This window comes from Planococcus citri, chromosome 4 (genome assembly GCF_950023065.1).
Source record: "Planococcus citri chromosome 4, ihPlaCitr1.1, whole genome shotgun sequence".
Classification (NCBI taxonomy): domain Eukaryota; kingdom Metazoa; phylum Arthropoda; class Insecta; order Hemiptera; family Pseudococcidae; genus Planococcus; species Planococcus citri.
The window spans coordinates 33840151-33863319 of record NC_088680.1 but is presented as its reverse complement, the minus strand read 5'-3'; the positions used below and the strand labels follow the sequence as shown (position 1 = coordinate 33863319).

At 35.1% G+C, this 23169-nt stretch overlaps 1 protein-coding gene across 1 annotated transcript in view; it reads right to left on the bottom strand.

The window, feature by feature from the left end:
• Nucleotides 1-23169, bottom strand: part of LOC135843757 (uncharacterized) — a 104762-nt gene that overhangs the window by 38353 nt on the left and 43240 nt on the right. Inside the window, exons 4-6 of the mRNA XM_065361766.1 lie at nucleotides 20261-20431; nucleotides 4731-4887; nucleotides 555-778 (exon numbers count right to left, since the gene is read on the bottom strand). Coding sequence (XP_065217838.1) covers nucleotides 555-778; nucleotides 4731-4887; nucleotides 20261-20431 — 552 coding nt within the window. The remainder of the gene's footprint in view (nucleotides 1-554; nucleotides 779-4730; nucleotides 4888-20260; nucleotides 20432-23169) is intronic.

Below are 23169 nucleotides of genomic sequence, written 5' to 3'. Positions count from 1 at the left end.
TTCACTGTGCTCGAAAAAATTTACATATTGCGCATTGGGGGGGGGGGATAGGTATTTTGTAATTTCGAAATATTTTTAGAAATAAATAAATATTGATTGAAAAAAAAAAGTTGGAAAATCGTCCTTAAACAGTTTTTTTGCATTTTCCAAAATTTGCCAAAAATCCAAAAATGAGCTTTAGGACCTGAAATTTCTAATTACAGGGGTTTCAGAGCATGCTCTTTCGATCTAGCTTGATTTCGTTCAAATCAGAGAATGTCAATCAAAAGATTTTTCTGTGAGGAAGTAGGTACTTAGGTACACCTACAAATGTCGAGTAAGATAAAAACATCGTCATAGCAGAACAGTCTATAATCAGAAGGCATTTCTAGAGTAAGTAAGCAATTTTTTAAACCCGAATTTCTAGATACCTTTTGACGACGAATTTGCTACTACAGTGTAATTGAACTCATCTCGGAAACATCATAAATTTAATTTCGTATATTATTCATATCTTTAACTCCATCTGTCCACCAGTTCTTTCTACCGATACTAAGTAAATTATAATCACTTACCGCTGGATTCTTTCGAGCATCTTCTTGCCTGGAGTTTTTCCCCAACGTACCGCATCGATTAAGTTGTATGAAAAATTCATAATAATCTCTTCCACTTCCGGTGCCGTTGATATAAACACAATCTGGATCATAGGAGTAACCGGAGGAATACAGCAATCCTCCAAACGATCCGTTGAATCCGATACGTATCTTCATATAGTCATCTTGACATTCGGCTTCAATATCTGCAAACGCACAAAGAGTAAAAATATGTAAGATGGAAAAAAATATGGAAGTTACGTCCTGGCAAATTGCTCTTCTGGCTTATCACTGTGCACGATCGAAATGTCGTAACGATGCGTGTGCCTTGCATCGCTCATGTAACCGCGACGACAATAGCCACGCGATTTTTATCATAGTGTTATGCTGTACCCTGACACTTGCTCCATGATGAAGAAGACTCTCGACTGGATACATTGATAAACAGAGCAATGCTAATTTCATCATTCTAGCTGCTTATCTCGCCATTCATTCGATGGATTTCGTATACCTAGGTAGGTACCTTTCTTACATACTTACGTCTATGTCTACCTCATCGTGTAACTTGCGTAGATCACGGAGTGACATTGACATTCTCTATCACGTGTAACTATACATACACTGTACACGTCGAGTAACTCGTTGTGACGGAAAATCTCTCAACCCAAAATACCTAGTTACCTAGGTACATTAATTTAATCAAAATCTGCCATCTCTTATACCGCAGTCGAGCAGTAAGTTTGCCTATTCCGTTACAGCTCTGTTCAGTTCACTAACTTTTTGTATACCAATGGTGGCAAGTAGATCGTAGATCAATCGTTTTTGACCTTGTTCTTCCTTTTTTGGTTCAAGTCTTTTTGGAGACGAAATGACCCAGTCACGGAAAACTTCACAAGTTGCGTGCAAATTTTTACGACATTGCTATCATTTCTATTTCTCCGATTTTGACGCATGAGAAAGACTATATCCATCATTTCATTGCACAAAAGTAAATTTTTGTGATTTTGACGTCTACTTTTCGATCCCTCAACTTACCTATTAAGTTGAAATACCTAGATATTGGACATGATTGGGACAGGTAAGAAGTGAGCTAGTGCAGAAAAATTTCGTACTATTTGCGAAGTAGATACCTAGTACCTACCTAACCAATATTTTGAAGAGTAATGAACTAAATTTCAAAAAACTAATCAAACAAAATAAGATCATAAACTTTTCTTTCGTAGATTGTAAAAGAAGTGAAAAGGATGAGGATCCCTCAAAGTCAATGAGCGATTTAAACGTTTTTGTTCATTTGTTGGTAAGTATTTTTATTTCGATTCTTTGAATAAGCATCTGTGTTGTGGAATACTCAAGGTTCAAGAGTTGGTGACCAAAATCAATTTTTCCAGAAAAAATTTTAATTTTTAATTACTTACTTTATAGCTGGACATCATTTCAATGAGGGTTAAGTATCGGTAAGTATTAGGTGGGTATTTTAAAAAGTTTCAAAAGTCCGAAAATTTCAACTCCTTTGAACCAAGAACAAATTACAGTCATCTAAAATTGGTCAGTTTGGTCACCATTTTTTCAAAAATTAAAAACATGACAAAATTATGGTTTATCAGCTTTAAAATGCTGCATTTTTTTCAATTTAAGACAAAAAACCGAGTAGGTACCAGATGAGTTAAGATAGGGAAATGGAAGAACGGTTTTCAAACCTCTAAGTAAACATTGATTTTTGGTCATTCTCCACTTAATACCCAATAAACCTTATTCTATGACACATTTCGGAAATTAATGGACATAAAATGTTTCTTTCTCTCCCCTCGCCCACCTCTCCATCCATTTCAAGTAACTTCTTCAATTACTGATTTTGAACTTCTATGGTCAGAATGGGTGGAAAAAATCTGACACGTGTACTGTCTAATTCCAATTTCAGTGAATATTTAATTTTGAAAAAGTATATCTACTTCAATTTTTTTCTTAGAAAATTGGAGACAATCTATTTTTAGCAAATAAGAATTTTTCAACATCAAATTTAATCCTTTCCAATAATTCTGAAGCTTCATCCGGTTCGAAATCCTGCCAAACACTAAATTTTCAATCTCCTTCTTAAAATATTCATCGAGTTAGAAAATCTCACTCAAGAAGTCTGGCTGAAATCTGTAAGATCAGTGGATTCAAAGACGAGACACTTGAAATTTAGGTGGAACCGGGAACTCAATTTCTTCTTCAGTGACCCAAATCAATTTCAGCGTCTTCCACGAAATTTCAACGATTCGAAGTGAAATCCAAAATTCTAATGGAAGGCACAAGATAAGCTGAAGAGTCACGTAGATAGAAATGGTCACCAAGTCTACACAAGAAGGTACTCACATTTTTGTTGAAAAAAAATCAACATTTTAAATTAGAAATGGGTTTTGAATGTTCAAAAATACTTTTTTTAAATCCTCAGAGGCTCAGAAATGTGTACTTCAGTACTTCGAAAATTGAAAAATTAGTTTAAATAGTAAAACTGTTGATTATTGAGGAGGAGGAGGAGGAGGAGGAGGAGGAGGGGGTATAGAAAGAAAGGATTCGTGTGATTTCTAAGAATCCAATTTCCATTTGCAATCCAAATTTCAAGTTAAAAAATAGACAACCTTCAAAAAGACGACCACAAGGGAGAATATTCTTTGGGTCTCAACTTCCTGTACATCTTAAGAAATATCTAAGACTTGACATTGATCAGAAATTCAGCCTTGGGTACAAGCATTGAATTTCCAAAAATTTTTCATTTATATTTTTCGAAAGAAAATTGATTAAAAAATTATGATTTGGTAAAGCAGGCAAAAATGAGATTTATTATGGGATGGATCCTATTTGACTATTATGTGTACCTACCAGTATTCCTAAAATTGAATGAACAATTATTTTTGAATTCCTGTTGACCAAAAAGTCATAATCCTATCATTTTAGACAAGTATAAATTTCAATTTTAATCGATATTTTTCTCATTTTTTTTGCGTATTTCTCTGATAAGAACTTTCTTTGGAGAAAAAAAACCCATTTTTTATGGCATTTTCTTTCAATTTTCTATCATGAAAATCGTGTTTTTCATCATACTGCCAACTATTCAACTACTCAAAAGTGTTTGAAAATATACTTAATTAGAATTTTACAAATAACTAAGAACATTTTTCATTAGATGGTGATGATAATGACAGAGACTGATGGGTTTGAAATCTAAGTTTCCCCTCTCCTAAAAAAAATGTTCATCTTTAATTAAGAAAATTCGGAGTTAGAATTGAAAATTTTAAAGGCTAGCTCAATTCAAATGTGAACATATAAAATTCAAAATTATGTTACAAAAAATTCGAAAATTTGTAGAAAAATCAAGAAAAAATTTCTCATTTCAAAAAACTGCTTCTAATGCAAAAATCATGAAAACTTTTCTCACTATAATATTGAAATCAAATAAGTCGTAGTCTGGTTGAAAATAGACCTATTTTCGTCCATGAGAAAAGTATGAATTCCACAACAAGAAAGTCCAAATTTTCATGTTGGAATCTCACGAAAAATCACCAAAAAAAAAAAAGGTTCCAATGATTTCAAAATAACCCCATTAAACGATGGGGAAAAAATATAAACGGGCGAAAGATCCCCCAAAAATTCAAAATTTTTAAAATTGAAATCGAATGTAGCCTTCTATCAAACTTCAAAACGTCACTAGTACAAGGAAGCAGTTCGCGTGCCGAACAATTCTTTTGAATTTGAGGCCACCTAAATCTAATCCATATTCAATAAAGACTGGAAGAGATCGAATCTACGACAGGAAATCCTGGAATCGGGGAACTGAGGAAGGATGTGCTATGATATCAGATATCAAGATACGTACACTTCCAATCTACAACCTTCTTCAAGGTAATATCATTCATATTTCATAACCATAGAGTCGCTTTTATTCATTCATCTCTCTCTGTAGGTATGCGTTCAACACTTGGATCACTTTATCAAATTTAGACGCCTACGTACGTACAATTTATGGAGCACTAGAGTCTAGAGTATACCTTATGATTTGATATTCCTATTACATTATTTACATATACCTACCATAAATTCAAGCAGGTTCGTAAAAAATTGTATGTATGTACCTATATCTATCTAAGTAGGTATTTCATATCACCAACTGATACTTACGTTGAACTCTGGTATTATTGTATCCTTGCCTTCTAGCGTCACCCCAACCTTCAAAAGTCTGCAATCTCCAATCGATGGCTGGCTGATCTGCCGTCGATATGGGCCTCGACCTGAGCTGCGTCGTCACAGGAACATACGTATCGCCTACGAAAGCCACCTAAGCAAAAAATTAAGGGGAAATTACAACACTGTTACAACTTACAAACCCCATATTCAAATTTTCCATATCGCTACCTCCTTGACCTATAAATACTCAATTAGCAATGCCATCTTAATTGTTCGCGTTCATCTTTTTTTTTTTTAGTGGTCATTGCGAAGTATCCAAGGTTAATGAACAACCAAAAAATAAGAAAAAAAAACCGCACGAAAAAAATTTCGTACTCATATAACATTTTCCTTTTCTAATATACGAATACGAGTACATAGTGAAAGACAAACGTTCGTATATATATTGTATACCATATCGTCAATATTCCATTATCGAGTTTACAGTTAAATAAAAAAAAAAGTTCACCAGATTCGGCGTGAAATTACATTATTAAATCACAAATACACTCGGTCTACGTACTACAACGTCCTACATTTTTCTCGCCACTATGCGGCCGCCACCACCGCCACCGCATCGTCCTACTACTGTATACAAAATCGACTCTCGTTATTCTTCGTGTACTCGTGATTAACGCCAAAATGCCTAGTAGTCAATTTAATTTATCAATTTGATTGAATCGCTCGCCTCTTCCTATATTTTGTGTCTTTTCCCACTAAATCGTCGATCGTTCGTACAGAATTGAGTAAATTAAAAAAAAAACTAGATAATATACACAATACCTATTACCTACCTACGTTAAATTAGCCAGTGCTAGGTGTACAATGATCATTGGTACTGTCGAGGTGGGAGGAGGGGGGGTCTCATAATGAAAAAAAAAGAACCGGAGAAAAATATTTATAAGTACTTAGGTCGATGCAAATGTGAACACAGTACTAAACAAATGCACCCACATTGTACCTATAACAAATTTATACGAGTACAGTTCATAGAAATTCCCCACAGTCACGTTGGACCGCACGCACCAGCTAAAGAACATGTCAAATTCGCGTCAGAGGTTTCAAAGATTCGACTCCATTGTCTTGTTTGTATATGTACAATGTACAACGAAGCCAAGAGCAGACCATGATCGATGTCAGACGTAATGAAATGTAGTTCAACGGTGAAAATTCGCTTACGAGTCGTAATAATTAAGGCAGCCAGCGAAATACACTCGTATACTAGCTCGCGTACATTTGCATAGCCTTGCCCTACAGACTCCGCCAGACGTCATTTTTGTGTAACCAATTTCAAAATCGTGATGTGAAATGACTAAGCAAACCGACGTCGTCGACGGAAAAAATATTTTCATAACGGGATCGCAATTTTTCTCTTTAACTTGATTTTCGTCGTGTTTGTAGGTTTGTTCGAGGACTACCCTGACCTTCACCTTTATTGCAAGTGTTCATCCATATCAAGCGAATAAATGGAAAAGTAGAGCGAATTTTTTCGCATTTGGGATACATTTTTTTTTTTTTGTGAAGATCACATTGCCAATCTGACTCTTGTCTTCAGATTTTATACATTTTGCAGAATGAAGAAAAAAAGGTGATGGAAATTAGGTTAATGTTTAGAGGTTTAGATTTCTCAAAAAGGGATGCTTATACCTTAGGTATGTAGGTGTTTTTCTCAATAATTAAAATGTGCGAAAAAGGTGATCAAAAATACATGAAAAGTATGAAAACAGTTATGAGACATTTAAACATCGCTCATTTTCTTCAGCTTGGAGAAAAAGAAGAGCGTTAGCTTGAGTTGAATGCGAGCTTTCCTTTTCACTATAAAAAACAAAAAAGTTGAGCAACAAAACATGGTTCAATTTTGTGACTCTTACATTTTTATTCCTAATTTTTTCCATTCATTTCTAGCCATTTTCAACCAATTTAAATTTCTTGAAAAAAATTTCGTGATTTTTGGGTCAGCTTATGGATGATTAAATCTGAAGTATCCGACTTCTAAGTTGGAAGAAGTACTCATAGAAAATCAAAAAAATTTTAACGGCTTTGTTACCTCTGTCAAGAAAAAAAATTAAAGCCATCGAACGAGACTCAATAAGACGAGGGCAAGGGGGGGGTCATTTCGTATTAATTCTTCTAAATTTTCCCCTCGAATCTTTCAATTATTTGCCAATTTTTAAAAAAAAATATGGCCTAAGAAAATTGAAAATATCAACAAACAGTTTCGGTTCTTAAGGCAGGGAGGTGCTTGATTCATTTTTTCAAACAAAAAAGTCAACTAAAACAAAATTAGTGTAACACGAGGTGTTTAAAAAAATTTCAAAACGAAGAAGCAAGACTTTAGCAGGACTATCGGAAAACCTTTCTTTTTCAAATATCTTGGAGAATATTTCTATGAAGAGGGAGGGGGAGGGGTTCCAAATTACACGTCAATTTTTCGCTCTCTCAGCATCTTCGGACACTCCAATATTTTTTCAGTGGAGGGAGTGCCAAGAATTTTTCGTGACCACGACTTCTTTTTGGCAGGGTAGAGAGGGATAAAAATTTTGCAAATCAAATTTCTCGTTTTTTTCAATGATTTCGGACATTTTTTAGATTTTTATGAGGGGAAGGGGGTGTTATAATTTTTCAAATTTTCAACTTCTTTTGAGCTTTTTCACATGATTTGTTCTAGAATAAAATGTAAAAATCAACTTTTTAAAAAAATTATTTTGAAATAGGGAAGCGAACCATGTTTTTGATCCGTTTTCATAGTTTTCTTTCAAAGGGTTTACTTATTTCAAAAAACGAACTCATTCTTCGAAAATGATTTTCAACAGAGGAAAGGAATGAGAATTTTTTGAAAATTATTTTAAAAGTTGTGAAATTTCAAATTTACAGTTGTGAGTTGGGAGTTGGCAGATGAAAAATTTCGCAATAAAATTTAAAAAAACTTCATGATAGGTGGAATAAGGGGATGTGAATTATTGAAAAATGAAAATTCAAATAGGTAGGTACTTAATCTTTGTTAGGTTCGAAACAAAAATAAATGCAAGTACAATTACATACATAAAAAAAAGTACTTCTAGTTCTAGACACGTAAACAAGTTACAGGGATGGTCTCTCAGATCAAGTTTTTAAAGAAAGAGGGACCAAGTCGACAGCAAGAAATGATGCATGAAAATTATGATGAATTTCGAAAATTCTGACAATGAGTGAAATTTTTTTCAGTGAAACCAAGTTGTAGTTAGTTTGGCTAAATTTTTGGAAAATTTTTGGGATTTCACATCAAAACAACAAGCGATTCTATACTTGATATTTTCTTCAAAATTATTTAAAAAACGCAATTACCTCGGTGATTTTTAATAAAATTTCTTGACTTGACTTTTCATAATTTTTTTACCAATCTAAAATTTGTTTTTTCGAGGAATTTATGCCCAGTGAGTTGAATCAAAAGAAATGTTTCTTACTGCTGGAACTCTTCGGTAAAAAAAAGTTCAAATCAAAATCAATGTTCTTCTCCACGATCAAAGTTGTGAATAGGAAAATTTTCGGTTGAAAAGGCCCAGTTCCGGTGAGAAAATAAGGTGAAATACTGTTTCTATTCTTACCTACTCTTGATACTCTTCGTAAAATTTTTCAAAGTTTAAAAATGAATTTTTCCACAAAAATTTCAATCTCCAAGAGTAAGGAAAAAAATTCTTACCGTTGAAAAATTGATAGAAATGGGCTATGATAAGTTCATTTCGGTGAGAAAATTTATAACACTCGATAGGTAGTCGATTTTAATCTATTTTGAGAATTTTTCAGGAGAAGTGGGAATGTTTTTAAACCAAATTTACAAATTGGGTCAGAATTTCAAAAAAAAAAAAAAATCAACCATACAGGATGCAACACATCGTAATATTTTTGAAAATCAGGTTGGAATATCAAGAACCTTTTCGAGTCTCCCCCTCTCCTTTAGCCCTCTCCCCTCTCCAAAGCTTATTCAAAGATCAAAAACACCAGAAAAACATGAAAGTAACTCACGTTTCACGAGCCCTTCGCCTACCTACTTTTTGGAGCACCGAGCTTTTTGAATAATTTTTCAAATTCAATCTAACTCATTCACCCCCCCTCCCTGCAAAAACGAACAGATTTCTTTTAATTCAAGAAAACTTGAACATGAAAATTTTTGAGATGTCATACCTATATTAGAAGGAAAGGGAGAAAATAATAAAAAAAAAAAAAAAAAAAAAACAGTTCATGTTCTTTCATGACTGCAATGTAGCTAACTAGTCTGCTTAAGAGGTCAAAAAATGGCTGAATGAATCTAAGTTGTTGAAGAAAATTTACTCCGAAGCTTCAAAGATGCAAAACATAGGTACTGAAAAAATGTGTGGTTAGATTTTGAAGGCACGTGTTTCAACTTCAGGCTGAATGTTTGCACTGACACGTTATAAAAATGGAAAATTTCAATATAAAAATCTAAATTTTCGAATATAGTAGGTACCTAAAATAAGTTACATCACTACCTATTCGTTCATCATGTAGCAAAGATGCATTTCCTCATCACCGGAGTCTTTTCCCATCTCGAAAAACGTCTCAAAACTTACACATCTCATACAACAGTATGACAGACAAAGGGGTAAGAGGGGAGGAAGCTATCATCATAACCGCGCAAATGAAAATCACCTCAATTATACGAAATCAGTTCCAGCCGTCGAGCGTCGTTGCACTGGCGAAATGACTCGTCACATAACGATCTTTTCACAAAGCCTTTTAATCGTTTTCTTCGTTCGATAACAACACAGTCTACGTAGAACGATTACTCGCTAAAAATATGCGGCAGGTGTACAAACAATACGAGCACGTCGGTGCATTACACTTGAAAAATTTGTCTATCGTTCGACACGGTCATTCGCGATTCCCATATAAATTCATTTGCTCGTATACACAACTACTAATATGTACATGTACCTATACCTATATCAAGCTGCTCTTCGCAGAAGCGCTATTTAAAAAAGGCACATACGCTCATTTTCATAGTTGACCGTTTACACAACGTGTCGTGTCCATGGAGGTAACATAATAAGAAAAACCTATACGTTGTCGCGTCCGTACGTCGTACACCACATTATGGCAAAATTTATTAAATGCTTTTTAAAGAGTAGGACGTCTTCAATTACATACACACGTACACGTTTCCCAGGCATTTTGCTCTCTTTTCATCCACACGTTGTCGTACCTACTCTTGGAAAAAAGAAGAAAAAATACCAATATAATTATCGCAATCGACTCGCTCGTCTCATTTTAGCGCATCCGCGGCGCAAATATTGTGTAATTATTTGGCAAATTCGCAGACACACGTTTTGGAAGTATTTTTATACTCGATGGCATGTTGGTTTTACAATCCATTGCATCGATTCATATATGCACCAAGACCAACAGACCAAGTTCTAGAGTATAATGACACAATGATGGTAATTTTCCGTTTAATCATGTCCTGATGTCCTCAGGCTTCAGTTTATACACAAATAGATAGGCATTGATATTTACTTCCAATGACTACCTAGTTTATCTTTCAACCATTTAAATAGCCTGACGATAATGTATTGTGCAATTCTATTATTATACCTTTGGAAGGTAATCTATTTCCAAATTCTCAGTCCTCGTGATCAAATCATCATAAGTGACAAATGAAAATGAAATCAGCAAAAATCGTTAATCACTCGAGTTTGATGAGAACGAACACTTGATGAATTCTCTTCGACTGCAACTATACCCAAGCAATGTGAGGATAGTTTTCACTGAACTAATCTTACTCACAGAGAGGATAAGTAATTGATTAGGCAGTTCGATACGTATACAGTTCAATGACATCATCATCCAATAGAATTGTTTGGCAAGTATCTTGTCACTTTCTCATAAAATTACTCACGTGAGTTTAATCTTTTACTAAATGGTATCCCAAGATCAATAAAAACTGGCATTGGCACCATCTTGGCTGTTTTTAAACTGCAAAATCAATACGAATAGTTTTGGCTCGTGAAATAGATGTATGTACTCAGGGTTCAATGACATGTCTGTTTGTCAATTGAGTACTTAAAACCAATCACTCTTATTTTCTCGAATCTCGATTTTTCACGAGAGAATCTAGATTGAATATCCAGCGTCAAGTTGACAATGTGACGACCGCAACCCCAATCGTCACCTTCCACACATAAAATCCAACAAACAAGATCGGATTTTCTCCTGGACTTGGAATAAAGTCAAAGCAATAATCTCAGCTACCTCAGCTCCAAAGTCCAACCTTAAGCTCATCCAGATCTTACAATTTGACCAGGGCACATGACCCTGTTCAAATTACACCAGAAGAACAAGATAGGTACGAGTAGAATCTGCGAGGATTTTTTCTTTCAACGTCGAGTCGTCGAACATTTCATTTTATAAATGACGTTTCCGGGTAGTTTTTCTCTCTTTTTAGTATTTCTTTCCTTTTCATTCTCGTCGCGTTCATTCTTTTCCTCGCCAGCTGCTACTTCGCATTCAATACGTTCGTTCTGCATCACATCTCTCGACGCTGTGCCTGTACCTGTGCGTCTCTTCGTCTCTTCGATGCATTGAGATGCTATGCAGTCTGTTGTCCTCCAAATCGTCGTGGCAACGTCAATCATTTTCTTCTATGCGGTATACCTAGGTAGTTTTCCTGATTTTTTTGTTACTTTTTTTTTTTGAAATAATAATGAAAAGAATGCGATCAAACCAAATGACCGGAATTCCTAATTATTTGATAATTTTTTTCCTAAATTTTTTGATTCATTTATGACATAGGTGAATGGAATTTAGGTGCTAGGGATGAGGAGAGTGAAATGAACCTGTGTGATGATTGATGAAATTAAAAGAGATGGATGATGGATATCGAATTGAAGTGTGGAAAATTTCTCATATCGTCTCGAATGTTCGCGTTCAAAAAAAGTGAAACCAAGAAAAGATAATGTGAAGGATGCTGGTTTAATTTTTTGAAAATCCAGTAAAAATAAGTGAATACAAGTACGTACGTATTTTTGAAACTTGATTACAAAAACATGAATTTTTAGAACAATTTTAACATTAGGAATTTTTCTCGTCGAATTTTCTTTCGAAAACTGTAATTTAAGGAAATTGTAAATTCTGACATTGGTGATTTTTCAAATAAGGTTCTCAATTGTTCTTTCGAAAAAAATTACTCAACAGCAAATTTGCATTCTACAGTTCTCAATTTGCCACTGTCAGCATAAGCAATGTACAAATTCACATTTTTCAACAAAAATTTTCATTGTAAAAATTTTAAAAATCACAAAAAGAGCTGACCAAGAATATGAGAATGTCTCTATAGAGTAATAAATGTCATGAAGAATGCTTTAAATAACCCCCCCCCCCCTTCAAAAAAAGAAATAATCGTAGGTAAGGCATCTACCTAAAAAGGACGGTACTATTCGTAAAAATTTCCACGGGATATTTTCCGGAGTCCTTACTCCTTTCTTAAAAAATTATAGCCACGTTTTTGCAGAAAAAAAATTCAAAGTTGCCACAAAATGAAAGCCACCAAACAAGAATATTTAATTTTAAGTAGGTACTTAATGCAGCTAAGTGTATCTAGATTTTTTACCATTAAGGCATTAACAAATACATTTAAGGGTAGGGGAGAATTTTGGGATTCTGCACCAAATTTAGAAATGTTCAACTCACACTAGTCAGTTTGATGCGGTTCGAAATATGAAAATACATCTATTTTGAAATTTTGTAGGTGGTCCATATTAGGCGTCCAAAATTTTGAACTGTAATTTTGACACTCGTCATTCAACCATAAAAAAACAATGCTCGAAATTGACCAACATCCCTGACATTTTGTATGTTGTTAGAGGAAGGATAGAACTTCATTTTAGGCCTTTGTGGAGGTTTCTGCCTTTTTCAAACGGCAATCCTCCAAAAAAAGTGGTCCATATTTGGTGCCTCTACCCTTACAATATCCACCATGCAAACAATGTGTTTAACAGATACGAGTATAAGTACATAAGTACTTGAATTTTATTACAGAAAGAATTGAAAAAAATGAAAAAGCATTGAAATCATTTGACATTATCAAAAGGCAAAAAAAAAATGAAATTTCTGAAAATAGATTTTGTTGAAACTGCTAACTGATTTCAAACGCATATAAATTGGCTACCTGTATTGGAACATTCTACTCAAGATGGGTGCACCAATACATCTGATGTGGCTGATGAAACAATTGTATGAGGGGAGCATGGTAAATGTCAGAATCAACAGAGAAACAACATTGGAGAAATTTCACCCAGAGAGAGAAGTAGGACAATAGTCTGCATTCTATCCCCACTTCTGTTCTGCATATAGAGAATTTATAATTCTTGAAACACTGCAGCTAATTGTAGCAGAAAATGCCAACAACAATGGATGGCTCAGATGTATAGCAGGGAGGAGTATCAATCAGAGGTGTACAAATGTCAAAGCTTCAATACGCTGACAACACAACCCTCATCACCTCAAGAGTCGAAAATATGATTGGTTTTCCGAAATGTGTGGAAGATGTTTGCGCAAAATATGGCTTCCTGATAAATAAAGTGAAGACAAAGATCATGATGGTGGATCGGCCTAAGAACAACTCACCTGAAATCCTGGAAATTAATGGACTCGAAATGGTGAATCAATTGGTGTACCTGCCTAGGATCCATTGTTGATAACAAAGGAGGCAGTGAAGCTGAGATAAAATGCACAGTGCAAATCACACAAAGCGCCATGTCTCACCTAAAGAAGATATGGTCACTTGGACAGATACAGCAGTGAGCAAGACTCTGAAGACAAGGCTTGTAAACGCTCTGGTTTTCTCAGTTTTTCTCTATGTGTCATAAACCTGGACAGTGCAACAAGGAGACAGGAGAAAAATTGATGCCTCAAGATGTGGTGCTGGAGTAGAATGCATCTGATCTCATGGGTGGATGGTGAAGAGGACTAATGTGCCCATCCTGGGAGAAATTGGTGTCCAGAAGAGGTTGTAGGCTGTGGTACTCAGCCAAATTCTCAAATACTTCAGACATGTCACAAGGGCAGATGTAATGAGTCCCTATTCATTCAAGGCAAGGAGGAGGGAGCAAGAGGGTGCAGATGTTCTCCCACTAGTGGGACAGACTCCATCCGGAAGGCCATTGGACAGAGCTTCCCAGCATGCGTCAGGAGTGCCCAAAACAGAGACACATGCGGACTATGTGGAGGGAGCTGGTGTATTGGGTCACAGAAGAGGTGGCTGCGACATTCTAGTCACGATACCCTCCCAGTTGGATGAAAATCTGCCCTTCTGCCAATAAAAACGCCTTAAAGAGCAGTTTAATTGGTGTTTTATACTTAAACGCTAATTCACGGGTGTAATTTGAAACAACTATTCAGGTTGTTACATTTTCTGCACCACAGAAAAAAATTTCTGCTGAAAAACATGCTAGTCGCTACAAGAATATTTTGTAGCGTATTTTTGTCGCGTAAGGCCACTACGCTTTTAAATTAAGTGGCGTATTTCTGCACGTCGAAAGAAACCGGCTACAAAATATGCTACGAGAATGTTTCGTAACGTATTTATTTGCGTACTCACTGAAAAACGCGAGTGAATGTGGCATTTTATGCGTGTGTTTTAGCTTAGTATAGGTACTTATAAATATTTATTCTCTTGATATCATCTGCCCTGATGGTGAGGATATGAGAGTTCTCGCTCTCTGATCCGGAGACCTGAGTTCGATCCCCGGCTGAGCCAAAAAAATTTCATTAACTAACAGCAATGGCAGATTTTTATAATTCTTCATTTGATTTTTCCTGCTACTTTCAAAATTGAGCTATTTTGGGACAAATTACGAGATTTTACTTCGTTGAAATCGTGAATACGTAAATAAACATTTTTTCAAAAATTTGAACTTAGCTTGATTATATTTCAATCGATCAAAAGGATTCAAAGTCGGTATGGCTGAGCTTATAGATGCTGAATTTACTGTCGACCTCCCCTCCCACTTATGAATTCTTCCAAAATTGGAAAATTGTGCCGGAATTCCTGCTCGCGTTTTTATGTTGCGTAAGGGCAGATTTTCACCCAACTGGGCCCTTAGGGGTGAAACGGCACCAAGAAGAAGAATTAGAATGGTGGTGTTGATTTCTCACTTTCCTTGCACCTTCCCTTCCCCGCCACTCATTAAATTTTCTGAAAAGATACAACAGTACAGAGGAAACTTGGAGACGAAAAAAAAGGAATGCAGTTAATTGTATAAGGATTGCATTCTACATAATACATACATATGAAGATGAACACAAATTTCTTGCGGTTTTTTCATCAATGATCAACACCATGGAAATCATTACGACAGACATAGGTATGATGAAGGATGAACAAATTTTCAAGGAAGCTTATATTTAAAATCCGAAAAACTGACAGTGAAAAGAAAATTTTATTGTGACATTAACATCAACTCGTGCATCTTTGATTATATCATCCTCTCGTCTTATAAATAAAGTGTTTGCTAAAACTCTTCAAACCATCTCCACGGTTGACAAAGTGTACTTACACCTACCTATGTGCGAAGTTCACGTACCTGTATATTTAAAATGGTAAAGATAGATGAACGACAACGCGATATATTCATTGAAATACATATTCGATGCCGATGAGATGATATACCTACTCGTACGAAGACGCACGTAATTGAAACAGTGTACCGAGGTATTGTCATCGCGGTGGGAAAAATTTCCGCTTAATGCTAATATTAGAAGACGTTGTCGAACGGTTCTCTACCTCTCCGCCTTCCTATGGTGTTATGATCGCATCGTCCGTCCAGTGTCCACCTGTAAATACTCTCAAACGCGCACATCTAAAGCCAAAGCATACCATTGGCATTGGCCATTGAACGGTATACATAGCTGAGAGATATTTGCGACGTGCATCGCGCAACGAATGCTTTCTTTTTCCGATCGGTTACATTCGATTATGTATCGATGGATGGAAGCTGTGTCATTTTTATTATTACGAAAGAAGATGGCAAAGCGGATAGAAAAGTAAATTTTTCATTACGTCATGCGTTATGGAACATAGAGATATGTGTATTAAACTCCTGCGGGTAGGTACTTTATTTAAAAGGAAGATGTTACGAGTACGCTGAAGAGGTGATGCTATATATTCGTCTAAATTAAGCTGTACCTACTCCTAGGTATCTATCAAGTGGCTACTTAAATTCTGTCGTATATTTGCACGCGTAGCTATCTATTATTTTTGTAATACAGTTTTCTGCGAAGTGAAAAATTCAACTGGTATCGCGTTATATGAACTGAAGAGCTAGTATTCATTTGTTGTAGGTATTATTGCTAAAGGTGACGAATAGGTGTTTGTTAATGGGAGAATAGATACGCTACGAGGTACTATTTCACTCGAGTACCGTTAAATTGATCGTTTTGAAATTAACAAAGAATTTTCCAACGTGCTACCGCGTGATGTTTAATTTTAATTGGATATCTATTGGGAGTTTATTACTGAAAATAATGCCAATGATTCGAGTTGGTATTTGGTGTTGGTAAAGTGAATCAGTGTTAAGCTTTTATATAGAAAGATGGTTTGAAATGTCGTGTTTTTGATGCTGGATGAGTGATGTGGTTTTTTGACACGATCCAAGAATTTTTTCAAAAAAGTTCACTCTCGATTTTTACGAATTTTTGAATCAATTCTATATTTATGAAATAAATACCTATTGATAGAAAAAAATCCTAATTAAGTACCTATGGGGTCATTCCACGTCAATTGGACCAAGAAGTGGTAGGGGAGTTCGGCGATTTTTTTGAAATTTTTCCTGTGGAAAGACCTTCCAAAGGGATGACCAATGGCGCAAATCGCAGCCCTCTAGCCCACTTTTAAAGGCAGTTAGGGGGTGTCAAAGTTTTCAGTGAACTTGAAATATCTGCATCCATATATCAGCAGTGGATTACTCGATAACCGCGATACCTCCCAAAATGGAACATTTTCCCATAGTTAGGGGTTTTGAAAGGCTTTTTGGTGATATCATAAAAATCAGTGTTGCCACTTTTTTTCGTACACAAAATTAGCTCAAAAATTTCGAAACGTAGTTTTCATATCGTTCCGACTCTCAAAAATTCTGAAAAAAATATATTATGGACAACTTTTTATGCTGAACAACATATTAAAAAATTGGAATGATACCATGTTGCAAAGTTGATTCTAAAAAATTCAAAGTTTGCGAAAAAAATGCGATTTTTTGATTTAAAACATGAAAAAAAGTTTTGATAGGTGAAGTTGACCCATTTGACCCCTATTTGTACGTATCTGTTGAAAAAATCAAAAAAAGTTTAAATTTGTTCAATTGTCTTATTTTGGCCTCTTTCTGACGTATTTCATAAAAAAGTTGATAAAAATTAAACTCACAACAAAAAAATAAAAATTCGTTCATTTTTTGAATCTTTCCGAATTTTGATTTTTTTATGAGGAGTTCATTTCATGGATGATATTTTAGGTTCACTGAAAACTTTGACACCCCCCGGCTGCCTTTAAAAATGGCTGCGATTTGCGCCATCGGTCATCCCTTCAGAAGGTCTTTCCACAAGAAAAATTTCAAAAAATCACCGAACCCTCCTACCACTTCTTGGTTCAATTGACGTGGAATGACTCTATACAGTATGGCACAAAAGTAGTGCCCGGTGGCTTTTATTTCTAAGGGGAAAGAGCTAGAGAGATGAATGAAGCGACGTTGAGCATAGAAAAATCAAGGCTTTCAAAAGCGACCTTGAAAATTTCCGACCCATGCACAGGGTGTCCAGAAACTGAAAAACCGGTTTGGTCAAAAAATTCAAACCAGTTTTTACTGGCGCAATGTATTCTACACACTAGACGACAAAAACGTTATATGAATTTTTTGAAACCGGTTCATTAATTTGCAACCAGTCAACAAAAAATACCCAAAAATTGTAGATAGAGAAAAAAGCTTGGAACAAAAGTTGTAGGGCGTGAAAAATTACACTATTCTGTCTAATCACATTTTAAAACCGGTTCATTGGTTCGCATTTAGCAACCAGTTTTTGACAATCACCGAAAAGTTGGAGATAGAGAAAAAAGCTTAAAACAAAAGTTGTAGAAGGTGAAAAATTTAACGTTTTTCGCTGTTTGGATTTTGAAACCGGTTTATCAATTTGCAGCCAGTTATCAAAAATTACCCAAAAATAATTGTAGTTGGTGAAAAAAGTTTGAACCAAAAGTGGTAAGGCATGAAAAATCACACAATATTCTGTTCAGTCACATTTTGAAACCAGTTGATTGGTTTACATTTTTAGCAACCAGTTTTTGACCATATTTTGAAACCGGTTCATTAAATCACAGCAAGCTATCAAAAGTTACCTGGTTGCAAATTGATTAGCCATTTTCAAAATCTGATCAACAAAAATGGTTCAATTTTTCACGCTCTACAACTTTTATTCTAAGCTTTTTTCTGTATCTTCAATTTTTAGGTGATTGTCGAAAACTGGTTGCGAAATGCGAACCTATGAACCGGTTTTAAAATGTGATTAGACAGAATTGTGTATTTTTTCACGCTCTACAACTTTTGTTCCAAGCTTTTTTCTCTATCTACAATTTTTGGGTATTTTTTGTTAACTGGTTGCAAATTAATGAACCGGTTTCAAAAAATTCATATCACGTTTTTGTCGTCTTTGTTTGTAAAATACATTGCGCCAGGAAAAACTGGTTTGAATTTTTTGACCAAACCGGTTTTTTCAATTTTTCGACACCCTGTGCATGGGTCGGAAATTTTCAAGGTCGCTTTTGAAAGTCTTGATTTTTCTATAGGTACTCAACGTCGCTTCATTCATCTCTCTAGCTCTTTCCCCTCAGAAATAAAAGCCACCGGGCACTACTTTTGTGTCGTACTGTATGCTAATTTTCTGAAAATTTTATCATCAGGAAAATATTCTCGTGGACAGTTCTGATGCTGACGAAGAAGTGTTTGGTTTTTGGTTGGGCAGCTCTAAAAAATTCTTGGAATAAATATTTACTCTCTTCATTTTTGGCTCTGGACAGACTACCCAACCTCCACTTTTCATCTTTGCACAGGAAGAACATTACTACCCTTCAACGTCGATCTGTCTGAAATTGGGTTCACTAAAAGGGCATGTGTTACCCACAACTCAGAACCAAATTTTAAGTTGCAAAATAGCAGACTTTTTTCATTTTTGGCATGACGAAAATATCCACCCTACAAACGCGTCTCAAAATTATATTTCACCAACTTTGACACCCCCTCACCCCCCCCCCCCCCCACATCAAATAGCATTGATCAATTATTGCACTGTGCATAAAATTCAGGTTGCCTTCTCAATACAGGCAAATGCGTAGACTATTTTCACGACATACCTATAAAGAAGTTCATCTCAAAGCATACACCAACTGCTACACTACTTTCTTTCATTACACGAGGTTTCAGACACAGCAGAGTTGTTTTCATTCAAGACTTTTAGCATAGCCTAAGGCCAAGGTCACTTGGAAAGCTCCGACCTGGCTACTCTTGCTCATAAGCAATGGCAAATCAGTCCGTATAAACCTATAAAGTTGAACAACTGCCACATCTGCCTACAAACATTTCTATTGCGAACACGATGCAATCGATGACGGATGATAAAAAGACCGTTCGTTTTTCGTGAGCGCGGTGTACTTCGTCGTCGTTGCTTCTTCGCGTTACCTACCGTGAAATGAGAGCAAATGATTGATTGGACACGAATCTGGTCAGCGTACCTATTCTATTTTTTTCTTTTACCCTATATACAAATTTACATGATGTGTATAATGTACGAAGCAGCTCATCTGCATAACTCATACGTGTAATAAGAGTCTCTTCCAGTTAATTATTCGTAAATATGGATGACGAGTTCATTTTTGTATAGGAGTGGGAATCCTTCTTCAATCTCAAGAAGAACGTTATCTTGGACTATTCTGTAAAAATTTCTGATTTCTGAGGGCTCGGAAAAATTTGCGAAATTTCACATACATAAGGTGCTCATCATTCACACATAAAATATTGACGATTTAAATTCTTATCAGTACCTACTTACGTGAACATCATTACCTATCCTTCAATTTGACGTAATCAATTCGCAATTGCCTTGCAACTCCTATAAGCTCATCCCACTACCAACACAACCTTTTTTTTTTTAACATCATGGACGTAATAAAATCGCGTAAAAAAAAGTTCGCCTCTTCATATACTCGTATCCTATCCTTTACAGTATACAGGAAAACTACTAATAAAGTAATAAACGCTTGGATGCCTATACCGCTAAAATCATGCACGTTTCGCATAATAATTTTATGATCTAGTGCGTTCGATTATAGGTCATCCAGTTTACTTTTGCTATCTTTAGGTACACATAGGTAGCCCATATACTTATTTTCCACTTTTTTTTTTTTGCAAAAATCAACAACAAAAATACACATATGATGAACTCGGACTTACCGGACTGTGTTCCCTATCTTCTGGTACATATGATTCTTTGGTTTCGCTGGTATTTAACACGTCGTGAGGGCTTTCTTCGTCTTGGTTTACGGCCACTGTGTAAAATTCAGTTTGACTAGCAACACTTTCGGCTAAATCTGTAGTTATATCTTGAGCCATTAATTTAATTAACTGAAACAAAAAGAAGAAAAAAAGGAAAAAAATTAGAGAGATGAAAATAGTGATGTACGCAGTCGTCATCTGTGGCCGGCGAGGTAATTGCGTAATGATATTAGAGCAAACGTCGACCCCGTTTAGCCGACTTAAAAGAGTACCGCGCCAGATTGCGGTGACCACAACGTAATACAAGAGTATAAGTATACCCACCTCCTCCCTCCCTTCCTTCCGGATACCGACGACCTACCGAAATATAGCGTAATTTAAGTAGGTACTAGGTACTCCTTCATTAAGCCGCGATACCGTCAAGATAATCATTTTTCGCTCATGACGTCGTCGTTCTCGATATTTTAGATACCTTACCTAGACCTACACAAGTGGCAAGATGTAGTAAGTGTTTTTCCCCCTCATCTTTTATTGTATTTAATCATCGCACTACCGCGTTATACCTAGACCTACGCCTTCGCTCGAGCCACCTTCGCGAGAGACTTTGCGGAGTGAATCAAACGTTAGGTATTTGTATCGAGTTGGTAAGTTCATTATTAAGTGGATGTCCTGTAATATGTTCGCAAAATGTTCAATGTACACAGACATACTATACAGGGACTAATTGGGTACTCGGAATAGAATAAGAGACCGTGAAGAAAATCTTGGATCATTACGAACATTTTCAGATGAGTGTAGAGACCAATTTATGATGTAATAATTTTGATATAAATTGTGTAATATAAGAGTTTTCGTACTATGTACTTGATAAGGCAAACACAAGAGCCACGGTCAATGTCAAAAGGGTGCAAATTCACGAATTCTTCAATTTCAATGACATGAATTTACGTATTAAAATGTCAGTTATTTTGCATTTTATTCGTATCTAGGTAATATTTTGATTTTTCCAAATTCAAAGGTACCTATCTAATTGATTTTTTCGCAGCCAAATTAAGAGCTAAATGAGAGGAAAAGTCCTTTGCCTCTCAACTTTTTTTTGGAACTTTTCTGCAAAGCAGTGAGACAATCCAAAGTCTACGCCCGTAACTTAAACCATGCAATCAAAGCTCTGTTCTCGTCAAAAAATTTAAAAAATCATTAAAAGTAAAATTTTCTTCATTCTAGACTTTCCCAAAATATTCATGAAAATATTGTTTTGGCAGAAAATAGGAGTTTCAACAGGAAACAAACAAAAAATTCGAAACTGTGGACGAATTCAATCACACTGTGGGTATGAATATTTGATCACAAGGAGCAAAACAGAGGTCACCGAACCTTCAGAGAATCATAGCTAAGTTTTGGTTCAGCTTTGCTCACTTTGAATGGAAGGAAAGAAAAAGGAATAAAAGGAAACTAAAAGGAAAATTTAAAATTTCTCTAAACAAACTGAATAAAGAAAGGCATCCGATCAATTTTTGTCATAGGTAAGTACTGATTTTTAACGAATTTACAAAATCAATTTTCCCAAATTCTTTAAATTTTTCAGAAATACTGAATGAAGAAAAGAAGGGTGGAAGAATAAGCTAGTTCAAAAATTTTCATGAATATGTTCTTCTTCATTGGTAAAATAATGACACTGGTTGCCTTGAGCAAACTAAAAGTGAAAAAATAAGTCATTTTCAAGAGAAAAAAAAATTATTTTGAAACAAATCCCCAAAATTGATTTTTCTTTGATTTAATGCCAAATTTTTCATCTTGGTTCAGTGAAAACCACCAAAATTCAGTAAGATTTTAACGAATTAGGAAAAAAAACTTTATCAGAGTGAAATCAGAAAGCAAAGACACTGTAAAATCGTAGAAAAATCATGAAAAAGAGACATTGAGTTGAAATTGACAAAGTATGAGGCCACAGCCAAGTTTAACAATAAAGACAATCTATACGCTGTAGGTGATCAAAATTTTCCATTTTTTTTCGACATGTTTTCAGAGCTGAGTTTTTCGATGGACGTGGACGAGACTGGAAAAATCGAAGGTCGGAAAAAATTGGAGAAAAAAATGATAAAAGTGATTCCATTTTTTAGGGATTTTTTGGGTTAAAAAATGAAAAAAAAATGAAAATTAGGCATACTTACTACTCGTAGATTTTACTCTAAAAAGTACCGAATGAATGTTCATTGTTTCTTTTCTCATTAATTTATGTTTAAGTTTAAAAGTATGAGAAAAAGAAATTTGCCTTAAATAATAACATGTTTCTTCAATTTTTGTTCTGCATGCAAGTATCTTTTCTTGATGAAGACAATTTGTGGATGTCATAGGTTTTTTTCTCATTGAAAGAACGTCCTAAAAATACCACCAGACCAAATTTTCAGGTGTTGAATTTCATTTTCCAATTTTTGATGAAGTTTTGAGAATTAAAATGAGTTATTGTTCCCGAAAAAGATAAAAATGTGATAAAATGGAGTCCAAATCCGGCTTACGTCTTATTTTTGATCTCTTAAATCGATTATGATATTTTCAAGCCCTTTTAGAATATCCAGAAAACATAAAAATCAGCTTGGGGTTGATCCAAAATGGCTTAAAAGCACCACCAATCGATTTGTATTAAGGTGAAAAATGAGATATGTGTCTTTTAGTTTTCTATCTCGATTTTATCAAATTTTGATTTTTCTATTGCAATTTAGACAGTACATTTTTGAAAATTAGCTAAATTCACTATGAAATTGAAAAATCAAATTTAGTGACTGAAATCTGACTACATATGATTCAAAAGGACTACTAGATCAGTCAAATTAAACTTCTCAATTTTTTCATACTTAACTTAATCCAAC